Consider the following 24074-nt stretch of genomic DNA (forward strand, 5'->3'; position numbering starts at 1 on the left):
GGATGGAAGACAAGAGGTACTTCAATGCACAGGTTCTAATCCCCTCCCTCAAGAATCCAGTGGAGGAGATACAACAGACCTCCACTGTAACCAACAGAGAAACCAAGGTGTACCTGACAAATCTCATCCTTTGCTTTGATCGGCTCTCAGTGGCTGTTCTGGCCACGCCCACGGGTCCTCTCTTACACACAGCCTCATCTTACTGTTATTCTTTGCAGACGGCTTGTTATGTGGTTCTTCACCAGAGATCCTAGGCCTACTGGAAATGCTACTGGGGGAGGCTTTCTCAGTGCTACAGGAAGCCAATTGTGTCGGGTTCTGAGCTGATACTCGTGTTGCCACTGGCCCACCCCAAGCTATTTCTGGTCCAGGCTCTCTAGCCTTGTGTTCTTAGGTGGGGCACAGGATGGCCTCCCTACACTCAACCGGAGGTCTAAAGGACAGACAAAGAGAGAATCACCAGGAGGGTGGTGCCAGGGCTCTTCTCTGTGTAACTAATGGCACGCTCCTGCCTCAACAAACCAGCTGTGCCTCCAAAGAGAGAGGGTCTTGAACTCCCTGAGGGGTGGCTCTCGGGATGAATCAATCACTTTATGAGATGCAGAGTCTTTGCCATTTTTGAGTTCTATCCTCAGAGAAAACAATCAACACCAGATTTCAACCAAAGGAGAAATGGACAACCTCAGCACCATATCCAGAGAAGCCAGAATTTCAGTAAAAACTGTCCACACTCACACAACCATCTCCCTTCGCTCTTTTCCACCTGTTTATCTTGCTCACCCCTGAGCATGGGAGAAGATGACAACAGCCACCACCCCAGTTGATATACAAACAGAAGTCAAACAGCTGGATGGAAGGCAGCTGCTAATCATGAACGATGGCACACCCTGATGAAACTTCAGGTTTCCATCTCTCTCAGCCTCCCCCTGCCTCCCCATCCCATCCCATAGTCTGAAAAAATTAGAAGAATATGCAAAGTTTAATAAAGCAAAGTCTGGAGGAGCCCCCAGGAAAAGGGCTGTACTACAGGACTTCCATATAGAAGAAAGGGCTCTTAGGAGCTGAGGTGGTTTGAAAGAAAATGGCCCCCAAAGGGAGTGGCACTATTAGGAGGCATGGCCTTATTGGAATAGGTGTGGTCTTGTTGGAAGAAGTGTGTCATTGTGGAGATGGGCTTTGAGGTCTCACATGTTCAAGCCATGCCCAGTCAGACAATCTACTTCCCGTTGCCTGCCTATCAACATGTAGCAGCTACCTCTCTAGCACCATGTCTGCCTATTATGCTCCCTGCAGTGATGATAACGGACTAAACCTCTGAAACTGTAAGCTGCCACCTCAACTAGATGTTTTCCTTTACAAGAGTTGCCATGGTCATGGTGTCTCTTCACAGCAACAGAAACCCTAAATAAGGCAAGAGCAAAAGGTATTGTCTGTTAGATAGACTCACAGAGAGTTGGAGTGGGCATTCCTCAGCAACGGGGTGGAACCAGTGGATCCGTTGTGTGGCAGTTTTGGTGAGGAAGGCAATGAAGAATCTGTCATCTCCTCGATGTCTGAGTGTGAGGATGCTGACTTGGGGGACTTCTTCTTCCCAAAAGCTTGCTTGAAGGAGCTGCGCAACTGAATATACAAGATGGTCAGCCTCGTCGTCGAGGTGAGGCCCAGGCAGAGGCATGCTTACAAGAGAGCAGTTAACTGGACCACACTTCCCCCATCAATGGCCAAGGCACCCAACAGCTCTGTGGAATCAGTGCATTCAGGGAAGGGAAGTTATCTGTGTTGACAGCTCAGGATGGGCCTGTGGGGGCATTCCATGCCTACTCTTCGTTCCAGAATAGATGCCAACAGCAAGACAGAGAGCCTGGCTCAGCGGGTGCGTGTAGGGAGATGAGGTTACACAGCAACAAAGCAGGATGCTCGGATGTGGGGACAGATGCGGATGAGGTTAGTCCTATCAATGGATGGGTTAGCTTGGTATCTGATATTAAACTTGGTCTCGCTTACCTCATTGACCTGCCAGAGAAAATGCAAGCAAAAACAGGGGAGGGGAAGGAAAAAAAGACAATTTTTAACAGAGAAAGCCAGTGACAGGGAAAGCTTAGGACTTTTCAGAGGCGACATGGCTCATAATAAACACCACACAGAGGCTTCTGGTGGGAGTGCGATGCTTGAACAGCATGGGTTGTGGGGAGCATCTTCCTCCATCATGAAAGGAAGGGACGAGCAAGCTGAGGCGTTCCCTGCAGCCAGGGCTTTTCCAGCTTCTCACTTGCAACGGCTTCCCCTGCTTTCCTGTCTGTCTTTTTAACCACCTCTATGTCTGAGCAGCTGCGGGAAGGCACATCTGTATTTCCTCAGCAATGGAGGACTGACATCTGTACCAGCCCCTTGAGTCTACACAGCTCTTTGCTGTGTCCACTTAGGGGTTCCTGCTCTCCTGCCATGAGGAACATAATCTAACAAGCAAAGAATCTGGCTCTCTCACTTGTCACTCAGGAATCCCACAGCTGTCTACAAAACCCATTAAGTACACTGGAGAAAACAGAAAAGGGGTAAGGCCATTCCCCAACCCCTGAGGCAGCCATGGAAATTCTGATGAGAATCGAAATTCTCCAAGGGCCATGACCAGCATATATTTATCTAGGTTCCAAACAAAAGTAATCATATTTTGTCTTCAAAATAGGTATTTTAGGTGTCATTTCCTTTTCCTGGGACCTTTTTTCCTTCAGAAAAGATATTCTAGGGATTTCCCCACTTGTGAGTCGTGAGGCCTTTCCCAGTGCATGTGTTTCGTATCTGACAAGCTGCTGGTCCAGTTTGTGGGCAAACCCTGGCCCACTGCCCTCTTGCTGTCTATTGATGCTCCTGTTTGCAGACAGTAGTCATAGAACCGGGCTTTGCCACACGAGCCAGAGAGCTAAAGTGTCAGGTGAATGAGGAGGTTACAAAATTTAGACTGAGTTAAGCTTTGGGGTAAGCTGAGAATGTCTGCTATCCATCCTCCCTGGCTTCATGGAGAAGTGAGAATTGTCCAGAAGCAACATAAACAAGTTTCATTTCTTGGCTAGATAAAAACAGCCCGGATTTTTCCTTTTCTTTTCCTAAATATTATTATTATTATTATTATTATTATTACGTTTATGTTGTTTATGTGGAGGGTTAATGAGTGGGCCACTATGCATGTGCAGATGGCAGAGGGCAACTTTATGGAGTTGGTTCTTTCTGTCTTTATGTGGGTTCCAACGATCCAACTCAGGCTATCTGGCTTTCATGGCAGATGCCTTTACCTGCTGGGCCAACTCACTAGCCCTGTATTTTCCTAATTCTCTCATCGTTTTGAAAATCTGATCCGACTACATTTATCAACTGCATATTAGAGATGGCAACATGAGCTAATCTTTTCTAGTTACAATAAACAAGTTGCTAAGAAAAACTGTTAGTAACGTAAAGAAAAGAAACTAACCAGAATAGTAAGAGGATCACATGAAGATGGCCTGGTAGCTCACCTCTAAGGTGAGTTACCAATGACCAGCACCATGAAACCCCAACTCCTCTACTGCTAACTAGACCTCGCCACCCATCCAAGATGATTCAAGATGAGCAAGACATAAATGGCATGAAGGACATGACACCACCATGAAACAGGACCATGTCAGTGCTGACAATGAGACTTGGTGAGCCTGGCCACTTCAGACATACCCAGGGTGTTCCTGGGAACAGACCTCCCTCACTGCCCTCAAGTTGTGGCAGCAGTAATGAAACTGGGCAGAAGTGCTGGGGACTTTCTTGGAGCAAAGAAAGCAGCCTTTTAGCACTCCTGGCAGAAAATCAAGGAGCATTTTAGGATTATGGATAGGGACTGTATTAGAGTCAACATTCTGAAGCACAAGCCTAAGCTCGGGCCCTCGACCCCTAACACTAACATCATGAAACATACTCGTACAACATGGTTACAAAATTTTCAGTGAGAATGTTGGTCTGATATGATCCAAGGCAATTACATAAATAAATAACAGCCCTGTAGTGGTACACACTTGTAATCCAAGCAATTGGGAGGCAAATGCAGGACTGTTGCAAGTTCGGTCTAGCCTGGTCTACATAGTGAGTGAGACCTTACATAAATAAGGATATAAATAAACAGGTAAAGATTATGGTTATGGATAACTACTGATACATGCTTAAAAAAAATACCTGCTTTGGAACTAAGAAGAAACTACTTATGAGTAGTTTTGCTAAAGGCTGCGGGAGGGCTATCGTTCAGGAGCGGAGCAGGCATGAGTCCCTGAGTTTCATCCCCAGGACCAAGGGCAAAACAGTAAATAGGAAGAAGAGGTTCACTAAGCTCTAGACTCTGTGGCCAGTGTAAGATGAGAAAGAAATGAGGTATACATGAAATGAAAGACGGGCACATCACACAGTCTCATGGAGAGAAAAACCACAGCGTGGGACTTGGTCAACGCCACCGTTTGCTGAGCACAACATTGGTTTTGGGAAAAGGCCTACCCCAAGGCACTTCCTTGGATCTAGTCTCCAAGGTCTGTGGTTCTGAGGTTAGGAGGCAGCCTGGCCTTTATCTGTGGATACCTATTCTGGGGAAGACCGTGAGCCAGGCCCTGGGAGAGCCAGGACATGCACTCACCCAGTTTTTCCTCTTCTTTTTCTTTGAGTCACTCTCTATGTTGCTGCCCACACTCGAGTGGCTGGTGGCGCTGTTGATACTGGAGACGCTGTCGGAGGAGTGCTGCCTGCGGATGCGGAGGTCTGCAGCCTGGGTGCTGCCGTTTCCTGGAGAGCAAAGCAAGGCATGTGGGCCCTTGAGCCCTAGAATGCAATCTTCTGTCCCCAAGAACGGCCTCCTTTGACTCCAGGGCATGCGTACTGAGGTACCACCTCTGTGCCCTGCTACTGGTTGTAAGAACCTTGAACTGATAATGGCTATGCCCTCTCTCACATGGGAGTCTATCACCTTGCACTCTACAGAAGGAAGTTAGAAAGCCTAAGGAACATTCCCCAACACCAGCCCTGCTTTGACAGAGAGGAGGACGTGCTTCTAAACACAGCAGTACTTCCCACAGGAGTCCCTCCCACCTCTTCTCTTCTCACACTAGGGACGGCCCCCAGGGCCCCAGTGATCTCTCCTGAACTGCACAGCTCGCTCTGCTCCTTAGATTGCCACATTCCTGCCCTACTTGCCTCCTTGTGGCCCTTCGGAAGCACCGAGCCCATGTCATCTCAGTCCTTCCATGATGCCTTCTCTTCCCTCGGCCTCCAGGGCTCTTCTCCCTCCACTCCGTACTGCTAACTCTTTCTAACCCTTCCTACCTCAACTCCATCACTCCTGTTTTGGAGGCCCAATGTCTGAAGTAACAAGAGACAGGAGAAGTCACGGTTGCAGTTAGCTTTTCTCCTATGGATAGAACTGTCTCTAATCCTGAAGACAGCGTGCTGTAGAGCCAGAAGGCCTGAGGGTCCAGGCACACTTCTGTTCCTAACTACCTTTGGCCTTGGAAAGCCACCATCAACCGTGAGCACAGGGCCTGAAGGGGCCTCATAACATAGTAGAAAGAAAGATGAGCAAGTTTACAAAGGAGATCACTTGGCATGGTGTTGAAAACACAGGGCAAGCCTGCTCTAAGTGCTAGGTACCCATACTGCACCAAGCATAGCTTCTGTTCAAATGAGTATTGCTGGAACAAACTCACCTGCATGTCCACTAACTAAAAACACACAAAGCCAAACAATTTATTCGGCTAGTTTCCCAGGGCAACTATGAGATGAACCTCTTCTGCTTTCTCTCCAATATGCATATAAATAAATAATCATGGAGGCATGAGAGAAGCCATAAAACACTATGATGCTTCTCCATAAGAAACCCATTTCTTCCATCTTTAAAATTTTTCAAGGAAGAGAATGCGCCATGCTAATCATCTCTACAGTGGCCAAAGGCAGGCAAATGAAAAGGTCTGCCCTCTGGGACCTGCCCCTTAGATCCACAGCTTGAGTCACAGTCACTCGCCCCTAGCGGGGGTTGCATCCTGTACTGTGAGAGAGGCTGTCTACGGTGTATCTCATGTGTTACCTTTGCAGTTGAGCTCTGGCGTATTAATCACTCCATTAATGGCAGCCTGGGCAGCTGCATTCTGTTTCTTTAGCAGCTCGATGGTTTTTCTTAACTCATTCAGTTCTGAATCCTGAAGGCAAGAAAGACATAACAGGTACGTCCTAAACCAGCTCCATAAAGAACAACGTTGGCCTGGACAGAGGAAGGCAGCGACAAAGGAGTGTCACAGATCTGTCTCATACATGGACTGGATCTAAATTCAGTGTAAGGATATCAGGAAGCACAGGAGGCCACAGGAATGGCCAAGACCACTAGATCCATAGGAGACTGCTGTGGGATGTTCTGTATGGCAAATGTGTTGCTAATTAGTCAATAAATAAAACACTGATTGGCCATTGGCTAGGCAGGAAGTATAGGTGGGACAAGGAGGAGAATAAAGCTGGGAAGTGGAAGGCTGAGTCAGAGAGACGCTGCCAGCCGCCACGATGAGAAACAGAATGTGAAGATACCGGTAAGCCACGAGCCATGTGGCAAGGTATAGATTAATGGAAATGGATTAATTTAAGCTGTAAGAACAGTTAGCAAGAAGCCTGCCACGGCCATACAGTTTGTAACCAGTATAAGTCTCTGTGTTTACTTGGTCGGGTCTGAGTGGCTGTGGGACTGGCGGGTGACAGAGATTTGTCCTGACTGTGGGCCAGGCAGGAAAACTCTAACTACAAATGGCATCCAACGTGGTGGCAAGAGTTTCCACCTAAAAACTGAGAAAAAGGATTCTAAAACGGAGCTAAAAACAGTTCCTAATTGTCTCTCTCAAATGAGCGGCAGCTGCTGGTTTGAGCTACTGGTGGGTTCCTTGCATGCGAGCTCAACCTGCCATATGGCGGGAGTGGGGCCTTTGCAAGTGGCACTTTGAGCTGCGTGGTGGATTTAGCCTTTGCTGGTGCAGAGCAAAAGGGGAGGTTTCTGGACTACACGCTGTTTGGATAAAAGCATAGACCCACATAGTTCCCAGAGCTGGTGGTAAACGTAGCCATGTTGGGAAGCTGAGGTGTGCGGAGCCAGCAGCCACAGCTGCTGCAGTTTAAGGCAATAGATTCACAATAAGACAGATTCAGATGTAATAGTTTAAAGTGTGTGTAAAATATACGTAGGCTTGAAAGAGACAAAAAATGTGATATATAAAGTTATATAAACAAATACATAGTTTTAAAAATAAAGTCTTTAAAGAGACAGTAATATTAATATAAAAAATAAGCCCCGTAAAGATGAGTATTACACAGAGAATCTGGATTGTGTTGTCTTTGGGACTTTTAACTGCAGAAAAACATTTGATTGTAAAAGCTGTTGAGTTATGTCAAAATGTATACTTTAAAGGTACCTTGACTTCAAAATTTGGATGTAAGGATATGTTGCTTTGGAAAAGAGTCTCTTTTGTTTCCACAGAAAACAAGAGGCTATGGATTTGTTCCAGAGTAAGATACATCAGGTTTGACCAGCCAAGACCCCCTGAAAGGTCTCCGATGACACCATGGCCCAGATGATCCAACATCCAGAATGGTTTGAAGGCAACTGGCTCAGACGATACACCCTCATGGACTATTCCATAATCCTAAAATTTTCTTTGTTTCCCCATAAGATACAGTGCCCCCCTCCAGCAGGAAGTAGTAAGAGAAGCTACGCCCAAATTCCCAAATTATATGTAATTTTATTTTGTTAAGGTTAAAACCTTCCTTTTTGAAAAAAAAAATGGGGGAAGTGCTGTGGGATGTTCTGTATGGCAAATGTGTTGCTGATTAGTCAATAAATAAAACACTGATTGGCCATTGGCTAGGCAGGAAGTATAGGTGGGACAAGGAGGAGAATAAAGCTGGGAAGTGGAAGGCTGAGTCAGAGAGACACTGCCAGCCGCCACGATGAGAAACAGAATGTGAAGATACCGGTAAGCCACGAGCCATGTGGCAAGGTATAGATTAATGGAAATGGATTAATTTAAGCTGTAAGAACAGTTAGCAAGAAGCCTGCCACGGCCATACAGTTTGTAACCAGTATAAGTCTCTGTGTTTACTTGGTCGGGTCTGAGTGGCTGTGGGACTGGCGGGTGACAGAGATTTGTCCTGACTGTGGGCCAGGCAGGAAAACTCTAGCAACAGGAGACTCCAGGACCAACATTTGGTTGATCGAGGCTGTATTTTACCCAACACATCTATTCTTGACATTCAAGTTCTACTAGTCCAAGACATATGCTAAAATCTGCATCTTTATCTGAAATGAAAGAGAGCAATGGCATCCCTCCAGCCTTACCTTCTGCTCCGCAGTCATAGTTAAACTCTGCAGCCTGATGGTCATGTTTCCCAGACTCTGCTCAAAAGCTGCCACGAGGTGAGCCTGGAGAGGAAAATGAGGCCTCAGTGACGTCATCTTGCAAGGCCAGAGTGTCTGAGGGGGACTGGGTTCTCAAGACAGAAACTTATTAGAGCCTCTTCATGTGGCCTGTACAGTTTCAGCCTCCTATTGCCTCGCTGGGATCGTTTACTCTAGTCTTGCCCTTGCTCAAATGCTTCTTCCTCAAGCATTCTTTCCCGTGCCTGGCACCTTTTCCCTACCCACTCCCTGCCCAGCTAATTTTTATGTGTCTGACTGATGACACCACCAATCTGGGTCTATTCCCTCATACTCCTTCTCACAGGTCCATTTGGAGAGGTTTCAACACACTTTGAGGTTGTTGTTGGAAATACATGGGGTCTGTGACTGCCAGTTTATGGTGATTCCACAGCATCCTGCAGTAAGATCTGCTGTTCACCAATCACCAAGCTCATGGGAAGCAGAGGCTCATGGGAAGCAGGGTTGTAGAATGAACAAAGTGGCTGGCTTATTTTCCTTGTTATAATCCTCATTAATAAAAAGCCACTGAAAGGCCCATCTGCTCCCTGGATGAAGAAACCTGTCCCAGCTCCCCCAGGGAGACGCTTTCTTCCAGGCTCCCAGCACACTTTGATACACTCTTGTTACAACAAGACACCAGATGCAACATCTTACACAAGGCTAGGAAAAAGTTTCAAAAGTGGTCGGGCCGGTTATAATTAGAATACGCATCCAATCTTCAGATGCTACAATGTAACAATATAAAACTACGTCTGTTGGGCTGGATGGATAGTCCAGCTGTTAAGAGTTCTCTCCTTCCACCATGTGGGTTCCGAGATCAAACTCAGGGGATCAGACAAAGCATGCTTGCCTGCCTCCTGCCTTGACCCTCCGAGCCACCTTTCTGTCCTGCATCTATTTTTTATTCCTGGTTCAGGTTTTCTTTCTACAGATTCATGAATTTTAATTTTATGTGTCTGGGTGTCTTGTCTATGTGTATATAAGTGTACTCTATGCGTGCAGGAGTATGAGGAAACCACAAGGGGATGTCAGATCTCCCTGGAGCTAAAGCTACAGGTGATTGTAAGCCACCATACAGGCTCCAGGAACTGAACTCAGGTCCTCTACAGGAGCAGAGAACTGCAGTTTGGCTCTTAGAATCTATGTCAGGTGATTCACAGCTCCAGTATATCCAATGCCCCTTTCCAGCTCAGTGGATGCCTGAATGCACTGGAACAAACACACACATACATATAAATACATCTATTTTAAAAACAAAACAATAGTCCAGTGGTGGTAGCTCACACCTTTAATCCCAGCAGAGGCAGGCAGATCTCTGTGAGCTCAAGGCCAGCCTGGTCTATATACAGAGACCCTGTTTCAAATAAAAAGATAGATGATAGATGATGGGTGGATGGATGGACGGACGGACAAACAGACAGACAAGTAAATAAACCAAAACTAAGCCTGTTTGTACTGGAGAGTAATGAACACTTGATGTGTCATTATTGACTGATTCAACTGCTGGTTAAATGGAGAATCTGAAAATGCCATTAAAACCAAGTCTAAGGGACTAAGAGCATTGGCTACTCTTATAGAGGTCATGGTTTCACGGTTCCCGCTGAGATGGATGCAAAGGACCAAGGGATGGAGATGAGTCAGGAAAGCGAGACATGATCACACTGCAAAAACCCAGAGGAAAAGGTGATCAGTGCCCCAAGGGAAGGATAAAGGTGGGATGCAAGTGGGCAGGGCTGTGGAGTGGGCCCGGATCCCAACCTAAGAAGAACTGTGGAGTACCTCAGCCGTGGTTCACCAGACTTCATGACAATAGGCTGGCTGGGTCTGAGGCAAAAGACGAGGCCAGGACCATCTGCTGTCATGGCGCAGACACACTATCACAGCCAGGGGACATGGATGGTTTCTTTTTGATCACACTCTATATATCTGAACTGGAGAAAATGCCTCTGTACTTCTTTAGTTTACAGGACAAAATATTTTTTTAAGTAATTTATGTGCATTGGTGTTTTGCCTACATGTATGTCTGCATCAGGGTGTCAGGTCCCCTAGAACTGGAGTTACAGATAGTTGTGAGCCTCCATGTGGGTGCTGGGAATTGAACCCGGGTCATCTAGAATAGCAGTCAGTGCTCTTAACCTCAGGGCCATTTCTGCAGCCCACCCCCTTTTTTTCTGGTTTCTTTTTTTGAGTCCAAGTCTCACATCCTTTCTCGGGCTAGCCTGGTAGTCACTACATAGCCTAGGCTGGCCCCGAGCTGGCATCCTTCTGCTTCGGTTTCCCTAACCTTGGGTAAAGCCAATCAACTCGAGATGACACCGTGGGTAGAGGAGCTGGGTCAGGGCACAGCGTGCTGTCCTCACCCGGCGGAGGAAGGCGTGAACCAGGATGACTTGCATTCATTTTCATTCTGCATCTGACCATCACCCGTGATCCCTGGAACATCACTACTTACTCAAACTGCGAAAGTGTGTTTGCAAGCTCAGAAAGCAACCGCGTAGCTCTGAAGGGTCAGAGATCCAGTTCTGCTGGCAAGTGAAAGGGCTGCTTTTGTGTCCTGAGCACAGCTATGAAAACACAGGGGAGGCAGGGCCTAGCAGGGCTGCACAACATAACACAACAGCCTTCCCGCCAAGGACCATTCTCACATTCCCAGGGAAAACAAATGGAGAGCTATGAAAACACCAGCCAGGGCAGCTCGGAGGAGCTTGTCCTAGGAAAACAAACACAGCTTGGTCTCCGAGAAAGATGGCAGATAATAAAATACTAGTGGCTGAGGTGGAGCGTGGACTGTGGTAAGACTAAATATTTACTTTAAAACAATACTGAACTCAGCAGCTTTTGTGAGGTGCAACACACTTCGGAATAATATAAGGGGCCTTACTCCAACCCTTCCAGCACCGAGGGCAGAGTAGCACAGGCCAACATAGAGCTCCTGGTGGCAGATCAGGTTGATGGAGGGATTAACCCAAGGTCACTGATAAGCACAGTAACTTGTACTTGCTGAAGAGTCAAGGGCAGCATGGATGACTGCCACAAATCATGAGGCATTTCCTGGGGGGCAGGGGGTCACTGTTCACCTCTCTGGATCTGCATTCAGTTCCAGACTCAGGTGCATACACTGGGTTTTCCAATTAGAGGACCGACTCAGGATACCATTGTCACTTTTTGAATAGGAAGAATCTAAGCCTGAGAATTCAGTTCTGAGATTGTTTCTAATGATTTCTTAAGATTTATTATTTTAAGAGTGTGTGTGTGTGTGTGTGTGTGTGTGTGTGTGTGTGTGTGTGTGTGTACCACATTTAAATGTGGGTACCTAAAGAGGCCAGAAGAGGGCATCTGATCTCCTAGAGCTGGAGTTATAGGTGGTTGTGAGCCATTTGACATGGATGCTGGGAACCTAACTTGGGTCCTCACAAAGAACAGTGAATGATGTTAACTGCTGAGCCATCCCTCCAGGCCTCTAATGATCTTGATAGCCATACTGTTGATGGGGAGGGTGAAGGAAAAAAAAAGACTGCAAAGCACACAGTGGCCTGGTATGTGAAGGTTTGGGGAAAATAGACAGAGCTTTCCAGCAATGTACAAGACCTTGGGAGACAGTGTAATGAAGAAGGCGGTTACACTTGCCGGGCTTGTAATTAAGGGCACTTCATGCTTCATGTGCAGATTTAAAAGAGCCACACTTCCTGGAGTCAGTCAGGCTCAAGCAGGAATTAGCAGGGTAAGAACTCCAGGTAAATGACTACTCCGGAGCCCTGACTCACTTGCCTGGTCAAAGGCGAACAGCCTTTGAAGTGGCTTCCATTGTTGGAATGCAGTGGGGTGACACAGTGTGCTTTCCCTGACAGGCTCTGGTACCCTGGTCTGTGCTGCTCTGAGGCTAGGCTGTGAACTCCTGGGCAGGAAGTCTGGCCTTGGAGCCACCCAGCACCTTCCCAAACCTCAGGCTTTGCCTTCAGAGCCTCAGCCTCTCTGGGTCACAGCCCCGCCCTCAGTGGGGCTCCTCTGTGGGTCTTTCAGACATGGTGGGAGATCCTTGCCTCTCCTCTCCTCTATTTGGTCCAACTAGCAAGTTCAGCTTCCACATTGGCAGGGTTCCCCTAAAGGTCCCATCTAGCAGCTCAGACACTCATCTGTTCCTAGCCTTTCCTCTATACTGACTCCTTCCATGCCTCTCTCCTCACTCCTGGCCTTACGTACTAACTGGATAAGCCCCTCACAGTCCACCTTGTACCTTGCACTAACTGTTTACTTTGGATGCTGCACCCTTCTACAAGACATCAATCTGCTGTTACTTCCTCTGGGAAACCCTTCCTGACTCCCTCCCACCTACCACCAAGATGTAGCTTGGCCCTCCTGTGTTTTCTTCATCACTACGGCAAGAGTGATCATGTCCCGGGGAACTTGTTCATTTTGCCTCCCTTCTGGTCCTGAGCTGGCATGGGAAGGTGGCAGTGATTCCACCTGCCATACTCTTGGATGCACAGCCCAGGGATGCTGGCACTAGAAAGAGTGGTCGCACAGAACGAAGGCTGGCAGCGCTGAGCACTGTGCACGATGTAATTAGAGAGCACTGGCTGTTTATCAGGAAGCCACAGATGCCTTTCTTCCCCTGAGTTCCCTCATGTCCCCACCTCCCTTAAGACCATAATCTCCAGAAAGATGAAAGGAAATAAGTTAACACTTAAAAGATTACAAGCCTTGGTCACCTCACAACACACGGAGATGGCAATCATCCCATTACACAGATGAGCAAAGACTGACTACAGAGAGCGACCCAAGTCATACTGCTAGCACCTGACCCAGCATCATTGTCCACGGGACTAAAGCCCATGTCCTTCTGAGCGCACGGAGTTACTTTTGTGTCCAGAGACCCAGGGCCTCAGGGTATAGTGCTCAGGAGGCAGATGGCTATTTCCTGTCCAACCTCCAGTGTCTCCTCTATCCCGTCTTTGGTTCCCACTTGGTTTTATCCTGTCTCCAGCTCCTACCCTGTCACACCCTTGGCTCCCTCCCTGTCCAGTACTGTTGTTGGCTTCCACTTAGTGCTCCTCAGCTCCCACCCATCCTGTTTCAGCTTAGGCTCCCACTCAGCCCTGTCCCTGGCTCCTACCGTGTGTGCATATGTGTGTGTGTACATGGGCGAGCATGTGCTCTCGAATATGCACTCACATTTGCAGTCAGCTGGGTGGTCAGCGCAGACACCTTTTCCTGGGAGGCATCCAGTTCTCGTCGCAGCTTTCGAATCTACAGAAACAGACACACAGTTACCTGCTTCGGGGGAGTCTGTTTCCAGACTGAGCTGGATGAAATTAACACTGATAGTGGAAGAGAGTCCAACCATAACTGTTCCTTACCTCTGATTGGCATTTCTCTTCGGGCTGCAAATCAATCACAAAGAAAGTTAGAAGAGTGAAGGAAAAAGACCAATGCAGGCCAGCAGTGGGGACTGCTCGGTTGGCAAGCTTGGGGAAGTCTAGAATCTATTGTCTTTTAGATTTCTGTACTTTTCTGTGTATGAGTATTTGCCTGTTTGTCTGTCTATGTGACTGGTGTCCATGGAGACTGGAAGAGGACATTTGATTTCCTAGAACTAGAGCTACAGGTGAATTAGAGTCACCATGTGGGAATTGAACCCAGGTCTTCGGGAAAAGCAGCAAGTGCTTACTTACAACTACTGAGCCATCTCTCCAGCCCCTGAAAGTCAAGATTTTAAGTAGCTTCTTTTCTGGTATAATTCTATAAACAGGAACAATTAAATCCACCCACCAGAAAGGCCAAATAGAAGAGCATAGTGTTCTAACAAATCAGGAAGAATGTGATGTACGTTCTAGCCTCTAACCGTCGTGGTGACAATGAAGATTATAGCCTTCATGGGAAGATGTGTATATAGCCGGGCGGTGGTGGCACACGCCCTTAATCCCAGCACTTGGGAGGCAGAGCCAGAAGGATCTCTGTGGGTTCGAGGCCAGCCTGGTCTACAGAGCGAGTTCCAGGACAGGCACCAAAACTACATGGAGAAACCCTCTCTTGTAAACCACCCCCCCCCCCAAAAAAAGATGTAGATATAAGGTAGGGTTACGTTTGTGTGCACTCAGCTTTTACATGGGGTCTGGGGATCAGAACTCGGGTCCTCACGCTTGTGCAACAAGCTCTTCACCCACTGAGCCCTCTCCCCTGCCCCAAGGGGGATGTGATGACAGCCATTTGTGAATTTCAAATCATTTTCTCCTAGGAGTTGATCTTTTTATAGTGGGAATACTCTCTGCAGATGGGATGCTTATAATTACTCTTGACATACTTGATAACAAAGCATGCGCATACAAGCACAGCCACTCAGCGTTGATTGAGACTCACCGTGGAGTAGATGGACGATGTGCTGGAGACCAAGGACAGGGAGGATCCGTGAACTGTTGGAAGTAAACAAACAGGGGTGAGAGACGCAGCTGGCTGTCGTGAAAGAGAAGAGAGGAGTTGGGAGAAGGCCAGCACTTCAGGACACTACTGGCTTAGCCTGGCTGTGACTGTCATCTTGGCCCAATACTTCCTGGGTTGAGCACAGGTCAGAGCCAAAGATGAACTAATCCATTAAGGAAGTCATTTTTGCAGTACCACATTTTTCTTAACTAGCAAAATAACATGATTCTGGGATCATATATTCACATAATCAAATGCTCATACCACCGAAGGTTCAAACACAGGGCAATGTGGCTGACGAGATCCTAACCACACTCTTCAGAGGCAGCCTGTGCCTGTTTCGGATTGCACCTACTCTTGTTCGATGCACTCTTCAGTGTTGTGACTGTGTGGCAAAGCTGTCTTACTTCATGTCCCACTAGATGCTTAGAGATGAATATTGTGAAGCTAAGGGTCTTTGGTCATAATAAATTCAGACAGCATGGTAGTAGAGTATTAGCATTTCTGCTGAAGAACTTGCATTTGTACAGTGTCTACACATGATGAAGATGGGTGTTCTCTTCCTTGCTTGGTAACCACAGGCTCTGACTCAGAACCATACTCACGTACTCTCAGCCTTCCCTCCCATCTCCAGCTGGAGGAGCTTATCCATGATCTGCTCTCACTTTGAAGCATGTTTTCCCAGGACTGGGCATTCATGCTGCCTTCTCTTTCGGGCAACCTGATTCCTATTTTCTCAACAACCTCCTGGCAACTTGTCTGGAAGACAGAACTAGCCCTGTGTCAAGACATGGCAGGTGTTTTCAAGTGGGCACATCTTTCCCGACCACAGGTGGAAAGCCTTATGCCCCTACATCCCATGTGAGTAGGAGCCCACCCATGACCGAGGAAGGCTGGGAACATCTCTCCACACACTACTGAGTTCACCTGCTACCCCAGCGGTGTGTGCTCAGCCCCACTTAGCAGCTAGGAGAAGCTGCCTGCCAGCACAACAACGAACACATCATTCTGTCTGGCACTGGGGAACTGGCCCATGGCTTTTCTTCCTTGACCTCCCACACTTCCTTTCTCGCACATGGCTATCTGGATATCCTGAACTTCTTTCCCAGGCAAGCTCAAGATGGCGCTGGCCTGCTTTTGAGGCTCTGCCAATGCAGCTCTTTGTCTAGGGTGCTTCTCAACCCTACCAGCCCCAACCCAGCACAGTCCAGGGGTCCTTCTCTCACTAGCAGGTACCTACCCACCTCTGTCTCTGAGGCTGGGGCTCCACCAGAACTCACATCCACACTTCCAGCTAATGCCCGGGTCTAGATCTGCTCCCTGTTTTTCTACCAAGCATGACTAAGCTGACTCACACCCCATAAAAAGCAGGCTAAGGTGTTAATGGCCAATAATGGCTTTCTGTGCTAACATACCCACAGGATCAGAAGTCCCAAGGCACTTCTGTATGACAGACCAAAGTGGACAGAGTACCTGGGAGGCCTGTTGGTGGAAGAGACATGGGTATCATGTAGTCACCTCCAGCCACACTGGCAGGGCTGGCTCAGAGGCCTGAGCCGGGCACCACACAAACTCTGGCTGCTGTTTTTGTCTCCAATTTTTCCATCTCAAACATATCAGTTTCCTGGCAGTCAGGAGCAGCTTAGGGACTCAGGCAGAGGAGGCACATCTGGCATGCTTCAAATGGAGGTCATTACTTTTCTCTGTAATTAATGCCTCTCACTTGGAAATCAGTGATGGCAAGGCTGTGATCCAAACAAACAGCCTCCTTGACTTTCTGAGCCCCACCAACCTGAACGTGGCTTGCCTGAACTGCTGCTGTGGCTGGCTGACCTTTAAGATGAGAAGCAAAGCCTGGGAGGGTGGGGGGTGGAGGATGGACATGGATCCTCCCGGACTATGAGAGTTTCGGCTCCCAAACCACGAAAGCATGATGGTGCTTCTCACTATACCTCCAGAATTCTGCAGCTGGAAAGACAGAACATCCACGTCTGGAACTCAAATGACATGATTTGCTTAAGGCCGCACAGGGATTCAAGTGCAGGATCCGCTGACCGGAAGTACGGACACCACTCTGCTCTCTTATGACCTGCTTTACTAAGTTCTGGTTTGCACTTTTAAAAACCCTTCTGGACCTATGATGGGACGCCTCGTGCAGCCTTGAGGCAGGGGGAAGGACTTGGACTTGCCTCTACTGGATGTGTCTCCCCTGGGAGGCCTTGCCTTATTGTGGGACGGTAGTGGGGGAGGGTTGGGAGGGGGAGGCTGGGGGGTGTTGGGAGTAGAAAAGAGGGGGGAATCTCTGATTGGTATGTAAAATGAATGAAAATTTTCTTAATAAAAACAAAAAAAAATCCTTTTGGTGGGCTGGTGAGATGGTTTAAGTTGGTAAGGGTGTTTGATACCAAACCTGACAAACTGAGTTCTCTACCCAGGACCCATGGTGGAAGGAGAGAACCAACTCCTAAAAGTTCTTCTCCTTGGCCTCCATGTGCATAGCATGGCACACACAAGAGAAAAAATTTTAAATTTTTAAGTAATTTTGAAGTTACAAAAAAATTTTTAATTAATTTTTTTTTCTTGAGACAGGGTTTCTCTGAGTAGCCTTGGCTGTCCTGGACTTCACTCTGTAGACCAGGCTGGTCTTGAACTCAGAGATCTGCTTGTAAGTGCTGAGATTGAAGGCGTGCACCACCACCACCTGGCTCAAAGTTAAAAATTTAAAAAGAACTTCTGGTATGTTTTGGAATGCATTTCTAATCCTTTGTGTAATATTCCCATGAGCACAAAAGCCAGGGACTTGTGGGCCACCATACGCAGGTGCTAAGAATCGGGCTCCTGTTGCTCCTCAACGGCAGTACCTGCTTTTAAACGCTCTTAACCTCTGAGCCATCTCTTCAGTTCCAACATCCATTTTAAAGACACTTCCAGCATCTCTTAGGTGTATCTGTACCAAAGGTGACTTTGGGATTGCATCCTGTCTATGGTAATGAACTTACCTGAAATACTTCAAAAGGCTGCACCTGGGCCACACTGCGCCTGATCTACATGGCTACGACTCCCACCGCCTTAAATGTGGAAAGTGCTCATGAAACTGCTCGGTCTCACAAACACCCGTGTTAATTTTCCCCAAGCTTCAATCCTGCTTCACAGCACAGAATAAACATTTCCAGGAGGGTCTACCTGGTCAGGCATGAGATCTGACCTCCCCTGCAACACTGGTAATTTATTAATTTAAAATGAAAACAAACAAGCAAACAAAAACTTACACTCAAAGGAGTTAAAAACCTGATTACACAAGTCCTGTTCTGTTTCTGTCATATAACAACCTTGCAAGGGATAAACTCAGTCGGATGGCAAAGTTCCCAGAGATGAAGAGGTCACATCTACGTGGTGTAGTAACACAACCCTTCCCCCAAAGTTCTAACCCTACCTTCAGTTCAGTTCTGTAATATCATGAATCATGGATAGGCCAGGTCTACTTGTCTTTTGATATCCCAGATGGTCTGCAATCGGGCTGCCTAAGAGCTAGCTGAGGACGAGTCCGTGATGGTCCCTGGCCTTTGGGGAGGCCATATATACTTGTCAGGACAAGTTCTGGTACTATTTCATGATTCCCTCAGGCATACACATGGCAGATGATGAGCACAGCACAGGACACACTCCAAACGGGAGCTGTCCTCAGGGACAGAGGGAGAGGCACACTGTGGCGATTGCTGACCAATGGCAGACTAGGAAGGTAGCCCAGGACAAACTCGCCCCTCGTTGTCTTAGGGCTGGGATGTGCCATAACAGTGTTGCTCAGAGCCACCACAGCACCAATTTCCAGCCTTTAAATCTAACAAAAAGCCCCTAGTCACCCAGGCTCCCCTCCTCCTTAATCCTCCAGCCCAGCAGTTTCCATATAAGGATTACAAACTTGCCCTGCTCAGGGTTACTGGGGACATAAATCTGCAGAGAGCCCCAAATCACCAAGATTAGCCAACAAGCCACTGCTCTGTCACTGAAGCCCTTTAAGCTTTTCTTAGAAAGAAAATGGAGAAGCAGAAGGCTATATCTTATATTCCCTTCCTTATGATTGGAAATTTCCTATTGGGAGTACACTGAGCCTCTACCCTGCCCTTTACAGGGACTAGGAGCTGAGGGAATCATCTATGACTCATCCCTACATTCTCTCCTGCTGTTAGCAAAAAGGTTTCAACAGAGACGGAGCCCCACTGGGCTCCACTTGTCCCTGAATCCTCATCCTTGGCTTGGAGCCGTCAGGAAACCAATGTGGATGTCGGGCCCACAGGCTACAACACACAATAATGTAACTGTGCTCATGTTTACATGAATTATCTTTTAATTCTTATAGCTCCATAAGCTCAATGCTATTATTACTTTCATTTTTACAGCAAAAAAAAAAAAAAGGCGGTTTGGGGATGTGGGGACAAAGAGGTGAAGTATGTTGCCTTAGCTCTCGAACCCAAGGAGGAGTAGAGTTGGGGTTCATCCTTGGCCAGCCCAGCTCCTCTCTATCACTGCTTGCTGAGCCTATCTGCAGCCTCCCCCAAGCCCAGTGTTTGGAGAATGGGGCTCTCTAACGCGATGTCTGGGGTGAAGGAGCAGAGGGTGAGAGAAGTGAAGTGAGTTATGAAGGCAGCTGACAAGGTAACCCACAGAACTTTCCCTCCATAATTCTGATTAAAATGAGCAAAGCTATAAATGTCCATGGTTGGACCGGCCCAAGGAGGAAAAGGGTAAAAACTGAGACTCTGGATCTGGAGACAAGCTAAGAAATACTGGATGTAAACGGGGCTGCCCACCCCCAGAGCTTCAGGGCATGGGGAGATGAACTCAGTGAAGTTCTCTGCCAACAGAGTGAGCCAGCGGCTGGGCTTCAAGAGAGAGACACATGCCAAGAAGTCATGGCCCAAGGCCAGGAGAGAGAGGAGCCTTAGGCAGAACTCAGTCAACACTGAGGGTCGGCGGCGGTATTTGCAGAGGCCTCCTCCCTAAGCATCCTGAAAGGTTACCTGAGGGTCAGATCTTCCTAGTGAGAGCCCCTCGTTCCGCCCACCCCAGAGGCGTGGGAAGAGTTGTAGTGACCAGAGGAAGGAGCGTGCCATGCCAGGTGACCTAGTTGGTGGAGTTCCTTCACCCCTTACCTTCCTCAAACCCATCCCGGAAGGAGCCCGAGCGACTCATTGTTCTGCTCTTCTCGTCCAGAGACATGGAGCTGTTCCGGAAGCGGCTGTCAGTGTAGGGGTCGTACTGGCCATCGGCATTGGACAGGCTGTGGGTCCTCAGCATCGTTGGGTTGGACAAGCTCATCTGGGTGACGGTGGTGGGACTCGCTGGAACCAGAGGGGCAGAATGAGATGCTGGATATCCATACCTCTGTTTGAATCCCAGCCGGGTACCAGGCCGCGGCTGCTTATCACCGGCAGTGTGTGTGCCTGCCAACTTCACTCCCTTGTCTATTTCTAAAAGGTAGTCGCATCAGCATTTGAGTTACAGGCTGAGAGCTAAAAATATGGGAGGGAAGGTGGGTCAGTTCCAAAGCAAGGCTCAGGGCCTCACGTTCCAACTTGGCACGTTCAGGCAGGCCAGTGTCACCTTCCAGGCATGAGCTAATTACTCCCCGGGTTCATCTGAAACAATCCTCTGTAAAGCCAAAAGCCCAAAATAGTCCAAATAGGCTTTTGATCAGATAGGAAGCATTTGCACATGACAAGAACCTCTTGCTGCGAAGAGTTATGGCTGGGAAAGAACACCACAAACATAGGTCTCACGGCCTCAGATGGGGATCATCTCACAGCCTGCCAGGAGTGTCAGCGAAAAGGGTCACGCTTCCCTGAGCTAAGCTGAGCTTTCTCATCAAAAGTCCTACCCATGGTAGCCATGCACACTGTATTCAAAGGTACACATTTAATAGAGTGGAATTATACCTCCGTGATGACAAGACACACACATCATTAGACTAAATGGAAAGTCTAGAATACTCAGGAAAGCCTGCTGTTCTAAATGTTGAGACCAAAAAAAGGTTTTTCCTTCACTAACCCATCCTAAAGTACTACCCGAATTCTGTCATCTTCAAGGAACCTCTGCCAATCCAGCGCCCAGCTCTCCTTCCCGTAACACTACAGTCCTTGAGATCAATTCTCTTCCACTGTTTGCTGATTCACTACAAAGCTTTGGACTGTTCCCTCATATCCTGTCTGTCAGGTCTGCACCCATGCGTCTGTCTCTAATAAAGAACCCCTCAGCATCCCAGCAGGGACTATCACAACCCTTTCCCCGTCCCAGTGTGTCAGTGAACACATTATGTCAGCAGCAGTCATTTCCAAGAACGCTTGTTTATTAAAACTTATTTTCAGCTTGAGAAAGCAATGAGGAATAGGCTAGGAAAACTGACTTTTCCACAGGTCCAAGAAGCAGAATGTACCCCGAGTAGTGGGATAGTGTGTCCCTGCTGCAGGAAAATGATTACATGGGTGTGTCTAACTTTTAGATTTTACCACAGGAGGCTGCCATCTACAACGTTCACAGTGCAACTGACAACTCAGTGGTGTTCAGTGGTGTACATTTAATCCTAATGCTTGGGAGGCAGAGGCAGGTGGATCTCTGTGAGTTCAAGGCCAGCCTGGTCTACAGAGCCAATTCCAGGACAGCCAGGGCTACACAGAGAAACCCTGTTTCGAAAAACAAAAAGAAAAAAGAAAATCTCCCCTCCCATCCTATTCATGCCATGTCCAGAATCCCAACAGCAACCAAATAACCCTCTCAGACATACCAATCTCATAAAGTTTTAAGTAAGTGTTGGCCTCATTTATGGCCATCCTAAGTCACATGTGACCTAGGGGCCGGACGTGACTGAAAGTACCCAGAACTTCGCCATTTTCTGTTTCTTTGACTGTACTGCCAAGGGCTGATCAGATACGGAGAAGGATGTGGCCGCATGCCTCTTTCAAAACACAAGATAACCTCTGCCCTGCCGAGAGTGGATCAACAGGGCTGAGGGCAAGCAGCTACTCACCAAGCTGGGAGAAGTTGAATCTTGTTCCAGAGGGAGAAGTAACACTAGAGCCAGAGGAAAAGGGGGAGTTGGCCGCTGTGTCCTGCAGGCCCCCAGCAGAGTGGGACCGGAACCATTCTTTGGCGTCTTCCTGCGTGCGAAGCTGGGAGGTGGGTGTATACCTGGAGACAGAGACCGGGCTGGAATGAACAGCTCTTATGAAATTGCATTCCCCACAGCTGATGAGGACTATGTAAAAAGAAAAACTATATTTAAGATGGGGCAAAAAAAAAATCACTACACACCCTGAAACTTATGAAGTTTCTCAAAACTTCTTTTTTTTTTTTTGCTACTTGGCTGCATTTGGGGAAAATTATAATTCCTTTCAGCTTGAGGGGAACATCTAAAAGGAGAGAGACTGGGAATGCTCAAAAGAGCCATCCCTGGGTGTGACTGGAACATGCTGGTTCATGACAGGGTCGCCTCAAAGCCCCCTCCTTGACAGGAAGAACAGCAAGAAAGGTTGTTGTTAGAGCTTTGAGGAAGTTTTAATGAGCTAACTGCTGGCATCTGCACAGTGCAGTACCGGTGCATGGCCATGAATCACAGCAGTCAGTGGGTGGCATTCAGAGAGACCTGGGGTGCTAGTGTTTACAGTAACTGCTGCAGTTTTTCTGAGGCAGGGTCCCATATGGCCCAGGCTGTCCTTGGACTTGCTATGTAGCTAAAGATAACCTTCAACTTCTGATCCTCCTGTCTTGATCTCCCGAGTGCTGGTATTTCAGGCATCTAATCATGAATACTTTATAAAATACTGAGGGGTTGCCGGGCGGTGGTGGCGCACGCCTTTAATCCCAGCACTCGGGAGGCAGAGCCAGGTGGATCTCTGTGAGTTCGAGGCCAGCCTGGACTACCAAGTGAGTTCCAGGAAAGGCGCAAAGCTACACAGAGAAACCCTGTCTCGAAAAACCAAAAAAAAAAAAAAAAAAAAAATACTGAGGGGTTGAACTCAGGGCTTTCCCCGCATGCTACACAAGTGCTCTAAGAGCTGAACCACAGCCCCAGCCCCTTAACTGCTACAATATAACACTGAAAGGTTTCATGAGACAACCCCATATTGTTGTGTTAAATATGGGGAAGCCACGTGATCCACCCTCTTGGGTATTCCAAAATGGGACTGGAATATTTACTGAGCATCTCTGATAGGTGAGGTCCCTTTACAGGCATCATCTCCCTGAGGCTTCAGACTTCCACAGTGATATAACACTGAGTCCTGCTATATGCTCTGGGAAGCTGGGGACCAGAGCTAGATTCTAACCCATGCTTGTCTGATTTCAAAATCTAGTCGCTTCCTACTCTTTCCACAGGCAGCATCTGGAACTTCTGCAGTGTCCACATTGTTAGGGTACCCTCAGACTTAGGTGCTCTAGAGTGGCTGTTGATCAGGTCACTAGAGGGACCATTTGCCTTTCAGGAATCTCCTACCCAATATGTGTGTGTCAAGGGAGTAAGACCGACAGAAAACTAGTGTGAGCAGGAACACAGTTTTCAGTCTTGTTGATGGATATACACCCTTGTAAGGCACACAGAGTACCTGTAAGTAGTTGTCACATAACTCCATTCTAAGTACTTAGACAATCAATTTTAAAAATCCAGGGCTAGTAGAACAGTGGTGGTGCATGTCTTTAATCCCAGCACTCAGGAGGAAGAGGCAGGTGGAGCTCTGTGAGTTCAAGGCCAGCCTGGTCTACACAGTGAATTCCAAGACAGCCAGGGGTACAGAGAGAGAAACCCTGTCTCTCCAAAATCAAAAAAAAAAAAAAAAAAAAAAAAAAAAAAAAAAAAAAATTCAGGGCTACATAACATTAATAGATCTACTACAGACATGAGCACAGCATTTCAAAACATAACTACTTAGAAGTTAGCTCCCTCTTTGGGTAACAGTGGATTGTGAACATATCTCAGTTGGTGGAGTGCTTGCTTAGGGCACAGGCAGCCGTGGGTTCAATATGCAGCCCAGCAAAAACCAGACATGTTGGTACACGCCTGCAATTCCAGCACTTGAGAAGTAGAGGCAGGAGGCTCCTATGTTCAAAGGTCATCCTCAGCTACACAGCAAGTTCAAAGTCACTCTGGGCTACATGAGACCGAGTCTCCAAACAAGGGGTGGCGGTGGCGTCAATCATTTGCACACCCCGCTGACACACATGA

General features: G+C 47.7%; 1 protein-coding gene across 1 annotated transcript in view; it reads right to left on the reverse strand.

Moving 5' to 3' along the window:
• The window catches only part of Nav2 (neuron navigator 2), a 367113-nt gene that overhangs the window by 34777 nt on the left and 308262 nt on the right, over positions 1–24074 (reverse strand). Inside the window, 9 exon segments of the mRNA XM_052762814.1 lie at positions 1448–1620; positions 4640–4785; positions 6080–6191; positions 8366–8449; positions 13619–13693; positions 13804–13827; positions 14804–14856; positions 20014–20202; positions 21885–22045. Of these exon segments, the coding sequence (XP_052618774.1) occupies positions 1448–1620; positions 4640–4785; positions 6080–6191; positions 8366–8449; positions 13619–13693; positions 13804–13827; positions 14804–14856; positions 20014–20202; positions 21885–22045 (1017 nt within the window).

The sequence above is a fragment of the Peromyscus californicus genome, unplaced genomic scaffold, assembly GCF_007827085.1.
Source record: "Peromyscus californicus insignis strain IS unplaced genomic scaffold, ASM782708v3 Scaffold_4__1_contigs__length_199733344, whole genome shotgun sequence".
NCBI lineage: Eukaryota > Metazoa > Chordata > Mammalia > Rodentia > Cricetidae > Peromyscus > Peromyscus californicus.